General features: G+C 37.1%; 1 protein-coding gene across 2 annotated transcripts in view; it reads left to right on the top strand.

Moving 5' to 3' along the window:
- The first annotated feature begins 4,380 nt into the window (after window positions 1–4,380).
- The window catches only part of LOC104597638 (RIBOSOMAL RNA PROCESSING 5), a 72,713-nt gene continuing 66,121 nt past the window's right edge, over window positions 4,381–10,972 (top strand). The window contains exons 1-4 of one of the 2 annotated variants that reach the window (XM_010259299.3): window positions 4,381–4,697; window positions 4,798–5,003; window positions 7,305–7,445; window positions 7,630–7,806. In XM_010259299.3, the coding sequence (XP_010257601.1) occupies window positions 4,535–4,697; window positions 4,798–5,003; window positions 7,305–7,445; window positions 7,630–7,806 (687 nt within the window). In that variant the 5' untranslated portion in view covers window positions 4,381–4,534. The remainder of the gene's footprint in view (window positions 4,698–4,797; window positions 5,004–7,304; window positions 7,446–7,629; window positions 7,807–10,972) is intronic. The other variant, XM_019197812.2, reaches the window with a different exon arrangement.

Raw genomic sequence — 10,972 nt, 5'->3', positions numbered from 1 at the left:
TTGCCTATTGGCTACATTTTTAACTCTAGTAACAGAATTGTACACTACAATTATGTTCTTCAATCTGAAATCAGATGCCATGTAGAAACTATAAACCATACACTCAAAAGCAGCAGTAGAATATGATTTCCTACTTCAGTATGCCAATCACCATATAACAACTATGATATTAAAGAAGATGAACAATGTCCAAATACTTGCTTATTAAAAGCTTTGATTTAAACGCAACTTGAGAACTTTGAGAAACGGTGGTGATGAAAACAATGGCACAATGAGAATCAACAATGTCGAAGCTAAGAGAATAAAGTTGCTTCAATGGTGGAACAAACAGACAGTTTAGAGAACTTAAGAAAAAAAACTTCGATGGGAGCGATTGAAACCCCAACAACTTTCAACAATGCCCTCGATTTGGTGACCAGTGGAACAAAAGAACGTATAGAAAAAACTTATGGCCTAATCTTCAAAGGTGGAACAAATTCAAAGCCTTTACATCTTCTATGGTGTAACGAATAACTAAGAAAGCATTGAAATGACTATGTTCGACTAATTTGGCTTGCAACGTAACAGTGTTCTCTCTCGACCCCTCCTCCCCTTGACCCTTTATCTACCATCTTCATGACCGAACCGACCCCGACCCTTTATGACCCAATGGGTACTCTTAACCCAATCCATTTGACCCTCTTCTCTTGATAGTGACCCATATGGCTCACTACTATAGTGGGTGGGTATGGCTTGTATGGGTAGTTTTTGAAGCGGGTGGATTGGGTAGGTCAAAAGGGTCTCATGGTCAAAATTTTCAGCTCCAAACCCAAAGTCTTAAACACCCTACCCTAATCCAACTCGACATAGTGGTACTAATCACCCCTAACCTAACCTAACCCTTTGGCCACTACTACGATTGGGCTATATGTTAATTATTTTTTTTTTGGGTAAAATATAAAAACCTCCCCTAAAGTTTCTAACAATCATAAAAACTTCTATTTTAGTTTCACTTTAACAAAAATCTCCAATTGACTTTTTAAATAAATCAACAAAAACCTCTCTTCCGTCATTGACCCAGACCGAAAGCGTTAGATCCATGCATCAATATTTTTCCAAATACCCATTTTGCCCTTTTGTAATTAGTTTATATACATTTTGTAGATCCATGCATCAATGTTTTTCCAAATACCCATTTTGCCCTTTGTAATTAGTTTATATACATTTTGTAGATCCATGCATCAATGTTTTTCCAAATACCCATTTTGCCCTTTTGTAAATTAGTTTATATACATTTCGTAAATTACTATCTCTCTCTATTGACCCTCTCTCTCTAGGAGTCAAGTGACACCTCTCCTTCACACTTTGATCCATTCTTTCCCCAGCTTCAAAAGCCAAGACCATCCCCCGCTTCAACCTCCCTCCTCCCCTCCTCTCTCTCTCTCTCTCTCTGAGCTTTCAAATGCCCCATCTCCCTCGCTATCATGAAATCTCCGGTAAGCCTCTGTTCTAATTTTTGAAACCTCAATCATAAAGTTATAATGGAGAGAAGGAAGGAACATATGGGATTAGGGACACACTCATGAGGGGAGAATTTATATTTTGAAAAAGAAAAAAGATTGTTGGAGCCATTTTTAGGTGCTACCAGTTCAGGTATTTGAAAATTCCTGACTTAAGACTATTGATTTGGGTGAATGAAACCCTGAAATGATGGGAACCCATATGTTGAAACCCTGATTTAAGCATTTGTAAGTCATCAGTGGCACTCTGGTTGGTGCAAAACCTACTGTAACAAATAACATTTCTGTACTTTTGGCACTATCGAGCCATTTCTAGATGCTGGACTGGTCGTAAATAATGCCAATGCATAGGCTTACCGAAGATTTCATAATGTCAAGGGAGATGGGGCATTTGAAAGCTCAGATATATATATATATATATAGAGAGAGAGAGAGAGAGAGAGAGAGAGAACTTTTTAAGTTAGGGAGAGAATGAGTCAAAGTGTAAAGAAACAACATCACTTGACTCCTAGAGAGAGAGAGAGAATTACAAAAAGGGTAAACTGTGTATTTGGAAAATATGGATGCATTGGTTTAATGTTTTTTGTGTGGGTCAGTGATAGAAGGGAGGTTTTTGTCAATTTCTTTAAAAGTTCAAGAGAGGTTTTTATTCAAGTAAAACTAAAGGGGAGCTTTTTATGATTGTCATAAATTTTATGGGAGGTTTTTGTATTTTACCCTTTAAAAAAAATTGTATTGGTAATATTTGGTCAAGTCGAATATTGCATTTGAAACTAACTATATAACGCTTTCCTATGAATCACTTTCTGGGGGGAGGGGGAGACGCCTTACCCGATTAATGCAAAACAAGCAAGGCCTAACTAAAACCCCTAACTTACTTTGTTTTCGGTTGTGCTCGGGTTAGGCCCTATCCAACTTCTCCCACATCCCATTAAAATTTTATAGATCATCAATTCATTTTTATTTTGTTTAATAAAGTTGTAGTTTATCTTTGTTATTTTCCTTCTTTATTTTTTTATTTTTTTTTTTGTGGAAGGCATTAGTGTTTGTTTAGAACAAATTAATCATCGTCATCATCATCATCAATGCCTTATCCTAGCTATATGGTGGCAGTTATAGCAAATATATACTTAAAAAATGCAAATGTATTCAAAGATACCAAAAGGATATATATATATATATATATATATATATATATATATATATATATAAAATGGAGATAAAAAGGTTAAAAATCACAAAAAAAAAGTTAAAGGATCTAGACAAATGTTTAAACAGTTACATTATAACTTTTTTTTTTCAAAGTTAACTGAAAAGAATCATAACAAAGGGGTCTTTGTTGCAAGTGAAAGTTCATGGAGTAATTGCCAATACCCAAAAATACATGATGTTATCACGTGATTTATCCAATCCATCATCTCTCTCTCTCATTCTCTCTATCCATACATCTTTCTCTCTCTCCCCCTCTCTCTATATATATTAAAACAAAGCGGTCAAGAAATTTTATCATTTTTTGAAATTTTTATTTTTTTTTATTCCATGTAATTTTTTAAAGAACCAGTGAGATGCTATCATTCCCCAACAATCTCTTCTCCTAAAATTTATCCTAAACTACATCCCCCACTTTCTCCTAAATCATATTCAATTCTTATTTATCTCCTAACTTATATCTAATTTACTAGAGTACTTCTCTCCAAATTATATCTAATTCCTATTTATCCTCTTTGCCACTTTTTATCTATTCCGATATAAAGAAAGTTCAAATTAAAAAATTAAAAATTATTTAAATATTTTAAAAAATTATACAATAACTATAAAAATATTTATTAAAAACACAAATAATAATTATAATAGATTTAATAATATTCATATTATTAATAGTTCTATATTTCACAAAATTCATCACGAAATTATGTATTAACAATATAAATTATGATTTTCTAGATTATTCAAATTAAATGTTATTCAAATAATATAAATTTAACATTAAAACATATAAATTATGTACTAACAATATAAATTTAGCCCCCCCTTTTTTGTGGCATGGGTTAGGTCCAAGTTTTTTTCGAGTTGCGTATTGGACATGGGCCAAAAAACGTAGGCCCGATCCACCCCAAGCCCATCTAAGAAAATGCATACATATGCATATTATATTTATATAAAATGTCACATTTCTAATTATTGTACATGCGTATATGCACAAAGTATGTAATTGTACATTTGTAAATGAAATTGTATATATTTTTCAAATAATCATACTCTTAAATTTGGTCATCCAGCCCCAAGCCCAAGGTTTGCACCTATAGGGCTGGGCTTGGGTTGACCTTCAACCCTAATCACCCTTTATTGTAAAAAATTGCCATATGCAAAACACTTGCACACTTGCTAATAACGAGAAAAAAATCAAATGGAAAATAGCAAAGCCTCATATATATCCTTATTGGTTCCACTAACTTAAGCCAACACAAATTGGGCTGGGAATCGGGTTCAGGTTGGGTCGAACCATGGTGGATTGGCTGGATTTAAAATTTTTTTGTTGTTTACATATGTATACAATCATATTTCATTGGGCTTTAAATCCTATCATAGAAGTGGAATGAGTCGTAAAGATGCATAAAATCTACACGTGATAAAAATGATCGGCTTGGGATGGGCTGGACCGAGCTCGGACTATCCAAGATATCAACCCAAGCCCAAATAGAGTCCAGGTCGGGCCCGAATTTCATGGCACAAAATCAATCCATGCAAAATATCGTGTTGATCCGGGTCGGGCTCGGGTTGTGCTCGCCCAAGTAGCGCCCCTTTGCTACGGGGCAGCTGAATTTTCAGCTGTGGGCTATACACCGTATATAATATTCGCTCCAAACTGGCAGCTCACGGCCGAAACCGCGAAAAACCTAACCAGTAAAACCCTTATTAACCCCCCGCCGCTCGCGTTCCAAGCCAAACAAAGAAAAGAACTCGGAGACGCAGTAACATCTAACAACTACAAGCAAAGAGCTGTTCCCTCTTCCGAAACTCTGAAATCCTCAGAGATGCCCGCACATCATAAGGTACCGAAGAAGAAATCCAGAGATGGTCTAAAACCACATAAAAACTTCAAAAAGGACCGCAAGATCAAGCAGAAGTCAGAAGACACTGTTGTGTCGGAAGGTTTGCCTCTGCAAATCGACGACGACGTCCCGGATTTTCCACGAGGTTAGCATTAATAAAACATATTTGTTTCCCCACTTCCTCAATCGGCTGAAATGCAGACCATCACTCGGAAGTGTTTGATTGCTCTTTAATGTGTTTGCAGGAGGGGGGAGAGTGCTGAGTCGTCAGGAGATCGATGAAGTTCGTGCAGAGGTCGACGCCGAGTTCGAAGTGGAGGAGAGGGGGTCGAGGAAGAAAAAGAAGCAGCAGCAGAAGAAAAGTTATGCGACAGAAAATGACTTGGGTTCACTCTTTGGCGATGGTATTACTGGGAAGCTACCCCGCTTCGCCAATAGGGTCACTTTGAAGGTACGTGGCAGCTAATGCGACATGAGCTGGATACTTAATTCTACATCGTCGTTCCTATTTGCAACTGTGAATTTATTTACTCGGGATAGAGTTTATAATTCAGTTGCTCCTTTCATGAGCGCCTTTATACCTAATACACCCAGCATTTACTTCCATCATCTCGCTAAAACGTGAGAAGCATATTCTTTATACTTGTCAATGACGAAATGAATATACACGAATCGTTTTTTGCACTGAAGTGTTTGACTGTTTGTATGTCTCCTCTTTAAAAGCTCGAACCTTTATATATCTGAGGCGGCTTTATCATTTTTGTTTCTCTTAAATTGGTGATTTTTGAATAATGACAATTTCTGATCCATCATGTGAAATTAGTTGTTCAAGCAGCGGATGGCCTTAACTTGTAATTGTCCAAAGCATGGCTAAGGATTATTGATAAAAAAAAAGCATGGCTAAGGATTATTGATCAAAAAAAAAAGCACGGCTAAGGATTTTTAGAGAATGTTAGGGGAACCTTATTCATAGTTAGGAATGTGGCACACTTGTCTGGCAAATTGATCTTTTGATTGACCACTTCATCTAAGAACGTCTTCAGTGAGATTATATCTGAAGTTAAAAGGGGCTGTTGTTAAATTAAAGGAAAGAGGTAGATGAGAATTTGCTTTCTTTGAGGTGCTCATGTTATTTATTTATTTGTTTGTTTGGTATTTCATATTTGTTCTAGTTTGTGTTGTTTTTTTAGTTTTTACTGTCTTGTCTCTCCACTGATGTTACACCTTTTCATTGTAGTTGTTCACTTTCCCCCCGTTTTCAGGTGAAATGGCTAGGTTATCTAAAATAAGTAACTTTTAACTTTCTTAAATGAAAATAAACCTTAATAAGAGATATTGACACTTTACTACATTTAGTTCTTACAAAGTTACTTAAATTGATGATAAACTGGTAATTAGGATCTTTAGCAAAGAATGCTGTCTGCAAAGTACTTAGTGCCATGGACCATGTTGCTTTACCCCGCCTCTTCTTTGCCCAACAGATTTGAATCCACTCCTTCAAGAACTCTCCCTTGAATATCTGCATCAAAATTCTCTTTAATTCAATCTAATGTCAAAATTTCTATTGACATCAAATCTGACTTCTCACTTGATGTTTCTACCATCTGATTATTGCTAGGTAATTTGGACCAATGATTGCCACCTATGCCTCCTTTTTATCTTTTATATCTTCATATTACTTTTATGGGATCTGATTCCCCATAGGCCAATTCTCATTTGGGAGAAATTTCTCAAAACTTGAATTATTTGGCCATTATTCGAACTCTTAGGCCTCTAATCTATTCACAATGGTGATCTTTTTTCTCCTTCTCAACTGGTTCTCCATTCGGTGATATCATCTTTTCATTCAAATTCACCAATGAAATCCTCTTAGTGGACTTCCTAATCCAGTCCAGCCCAGATCCATCCCTCTATTTATAGTAAAATCATCGTATGCTGTTTTTAGTAATTCCTAGTGTCTACATCAAACTAGTTTTAGTAGAACTTGTTAAATGTTATTATAATTGTTTTTTAGGTGTCAGAGTCCTTATTTAAGTGTTCCTATGTTCAGTTTTTCTTTAATAAAGTAAAAATGCGGGCCCACAAATCACCCTTTTGGTCCCATCTCAAAACATTCATTCACAGCATCTGCTGTACATGCTCAGTCTGCCCTTTGCAAGATTGCCATCCTGTACTGGAATTTATTAGTTTTGACTTGCTTGGTAGTCAGACAATGAATTTGTTATTATAGGTTGCATCACGTCAGGTCTAACTTCTTCCACGATCATTTGTGGTAGGCATTGGGCTGTATTTCTTGTATTAGCTATTTTATGCATCTTAAACTTCTGATAAAGCATACAGTTGTGTTTTACTGTTATCTGCTTTCTGCTTTCATGCGTTATTGTTATTTTTGTACTAAGCTTATTGTTTATTTTCTACATATTTTAGTGAGAATATCTGGGCATTATGTTGGTCTTTTGCTCATCTAGATATGCTTAATTAGGTATCACTTTCTGGTATTCCGTTTCTACCTCAGTTCTCATACATAAAGCTGTTTTCAATACTTGAAAGTGCAGCACTAGGCTGGAGAAACTCTAAGCTTTCAGGGTTATCTCCTTTAGCAAAATTCTCTTGTTTGAATTGATTGATGTGCTTCTTCTAATCGAGAGATGATCAACAGTGTTTTAACTTGCCATGATTTTATGGTTCCCCTCTATTTTTACTTATTTTTTTGGATATTATGTGATTAAATCAACTTCTTTGTGACCTCCAGAATGTCTCACCTGGAATAAAGCTTTGGGGTGTCATTGCTGAAGTGAACCAGAAAGATCTTGTTGTTAGTCTTCCGGGGGGGTTACGAGGGTTGGTCCGTGTAAATGAAGCATCTGATCTTGTTTCAGATGGTGATATTAAGGTGATATTTGCTGCTTTTTGTGAAGGATTCTTAGAGACAAATAAGTTATTTGTTTTTTCTTCCCTTTTCATGATTGTTGTTCTCTTATCCTGTTTTAAAGAGTTCCTGGATAGAGTCTTAGTGGTTTATTATTTTGCTTTATGCTCTTTTGTTCTAAAGAGTCTATGGTTTCATTTATTTGCAGGATGCTGAAAGTAACTTACTATCTAACATATTTTATGTTGGGCAACTTGTTTCTTGCATCGTCTTGCAAGTCAGTGATGATAAAGTAGAAGAAAAAGGGAAAAGAAAAATCTGGCTTTCTGTGCGTCTTTCCTTACTGCATAAAGGCCTAACCTTGGATGTGATTCAGGAAGGGATGGTATGTTGTTGCTGTTGCATTAGGAAGGCCGTAGTTGCCATCGTTTATCGTGATTTTCTTGTTCACAACTTACTGCTGCTTAGAGTTAGAGAGAATATTATAACTGTTTTGTGTTCTCTATATCTTTAATGAATTATTTTATTTACTATAAGAAGAATATTATAACTGTTTCAGAGATTAAAGTATGGGTTTCTAATTGAGTAGGAGAAATAAGGGCATCGATATGGGTGTAGATTCAGTTTAAGTTATAATCACTGGGCCACATGTCATAATGAAAGCAAATGGGTCTTGCATATGCAGATTCCAAATTCTCAAAGGAGAGCAGCCAACTGTACGACTGCTTCCGGCTTAAGTATGTATGTATGTCTGTGTGTGAAGTGGGATTGGAATTGAAATGTGAAATATTTTTGGCTGGATGAGAAATGAACTGCAGAAATAACAGTTGATAAAAAGAAGTGCCAAACTCTAAAAAGGAAATTTATATCAAGCTCAAAAAAGATGATAGAATGGGTAGTGGCCTCTATTCGGGGTTTTTTGGCACATTTGTGTACACACATCATCTTTTATCAATTAATAAATTGAACAATTTCTGATAAAAAAGGTGATAGAGGGGGAAGGAGTGGATAATATGGCAGATAAGGAAAAAATATAACTCAACAAGCATGAGGAAATTTAATGGTTTTATTGAAGATTGTGATCTGAAGGAAATACCTCTGCTACAAGCTAGTTACACTTGGTCCAACCTTCAGGAAACCCCTTTGTGCTCGAAGTTGGATAGATTCCTATTTAACCTTGCCTGGGAGAATAGTTTGGAAAACTTGGTTGCTAGGGCGTTACCCGGGGTCACCTCCGATCACTGTCCTATCCAAATAGGTACTGAGTCTTTTCCTATAGGACCCAAACCTTTTAGATTTGAAAATGTGGCTTACCCATCCAGATTTTGTGAAAAAAGTGAAGGAGTGGTGGGGTGAGGAGGAGAGGGGGGTAAGATGGAAGGGGATCAAGTTCCACAAGAAATTAAAAAGTTTGAGAGCCAAAATAAAAGAGTGGAATAGAGATTAGTTTGGTAGAATTGAGGAGCAAAAATTGGGCCTAATCTCTCGAATAGAAAACTTGGATGTAAAGGAATCTCACAATGGGCTGACCGAGGAGGATAGAGTGTTAAGGAGACAATTAAAAAAGGATTTGGAAGAGGTGTTATTGAGGGAAGAAATTAGTTGGAGACAAAAATCTAGACACAAGTGGATTAAGGAAGGCGATGGGAACACTAGATTCTTCCATGATTTGGTAAATAGGAGACGAAGAAAGAATTTTGCGACCAAGCTAGAGATAGGAGATGAGGTGTTTACCAACCAGGATGGCATAGCCAGAAAATTTGTGGACCACTTCAAATCGATTTATAGAAGGCTTTTGAGAGAGAGAGGACAGTCATGGAAAGGGTGGATTGGCCAAGAATTGATGAAGGAGTGGCAAGGTGGCTGGAAAGGGATTTCGAGGAAGAAGAGATTAAGAAAGCTGTCTTTATAATGGATAGATCCAAGGCTCCGGGTCCAGATGGCTTTACAATGGGTTTTTATCAAGACTGTTGGGAGGTGTTGAAAGAGGATCTAGCTGAAGTCTTTAAGGAATTTGCAGACAATCACACTATAAGCCCTGGAAATAATGCCACCTTTTTTGTCCTTGATACCTAAGAAGAATGATGCTAACCACCTAAAAGATTATAGGCCTATTAGTCTGGTGACAAGCATCTATAAAATTCTGGCTAAAGTGCTCTCATTGAGAATCAAAACAGTTCTCCCTACCATCATTAGTGAAACCCAGGGGGCTTTCATTCAAGGGCGACAAATAACAGATCAGATCTTAATTGCGAATGAGTGTGTGGAGGAAATGAAAAGGTCTAGTAAGAGAGGATTCATTTGTAAATTGGATCTTGAAAAGGCCTATGATTTGGTGGACTGGAAGTTTCTATTGGAGGTTATGCAAAACTGTGGACTTGGGGACAAGTGGTGTAGTTGGATCTTTGGGTGTATCAGTACTTGTCACTACTCTATTCTGGTAAATGGTACGGTGAGAGACTTTTTTCCAGCTTGCAGGGGTGTCAGGCAAGGGGATCCACTTTCACCCTTCCTTTTTACCTTAGTAGCTGATGTGATTAGTAGGATCATTACTAAGGTTGACAGCGAAGATGCCATTAGGAGTTGGAGAGTAGGGAGATACCAAGTCCCTGTCACCCACCTTCAGTTTGCAGATGACCTAATGATTTTTTGTGAAGGAGGTCTTAGTGAAAAGGTAGCAAACCTAAAGGAGATAATAAAAGGATTTGAAAGTGTCTCTAATTTGAGAATAAATCTGGAAAAGAGCTGCATAGCGGGTATAAATTTGGAGGTAGGGGAGGTCGAGGCTATTGCGGAGTGTCTTGAGTGTTCCACCTTTGTTTGGCCTATGTCATATTTAGGGCTTTCTTTAGGGGCAAATCCTAGGGAGAGTAGATTTTGGACCCCAGTGATAGAAAAGTTTGAGAAGTGATTAGCCTCATGGAAGAGGAACTATATCTCTTTAGGAGGGAGAATTATCCTAATAAGAGCTACCTTGGCTAACTTACCTACCTATTATTTGTCTGTCTTTAGGATACCAGTTAGGGAAGCCAGGAAATTGGAGAAGTTGATGAGAGACTTCTTATGGGAGCCGGGACAAGAAAAAAAGGATCACTTGGTTAATTGGGAAATTGTGTGCAGAAGTAAAGAAGAGGGGGACTTGGGAATTTGGAGGGTAAGTAGAAAGAATCGAGCTCTGTTAGGGAAATGGTTGTGGAGATGGCCTTTGGAAAGAGAGAGATTGTGGCATGAGGTGGCGGGAAGCATTCATGGGAGGTCAGAGAACGGATGGGATGTTGGTGTATCGAGGCAAGCTAACCTAGCAGCACCGTGGAAGGCTATTCACAACACCCTTCCTCAATTCCTCAATTTTATCAGGTATGAAGTTTGTTCTGGCAACTCTGTTCTTTTTTGGGAGGATATTTGGATAGGAGACTCACCGTTAAAGGACTTGTTCCCTTCGCTTTTTTCTATTTCTTTGTACAAAAAAGAGTGGTCTCAAAATTTGTTTCACCTTTGGGAACACCCTTAGATCCTACTTGGGATTTTGGGTTTCGTAGAGGACTTAGGGA

The sequence above is a fragment of the Nelumbo nucifera genome, chromosome 7 (genome assembly GCF_055504915.1).
Source record: "Nelumbo nucifera cultivar China Antique chromosome 7, China Antique-T2T, whole genome shotgun sequence".
Lineage (NCBI taxonomy): Eukaryota > Viridiplantae > Streptophyta > Magnoliopsida > Proteales > Nelumbonaceae > Nelumbo > Nelumbo nucifera.
The sequence above is the reverse complement of the archived record's forward strand: the minus strand, read 5'-3'. Positions and strand labels throughout refer to the sequence as shown.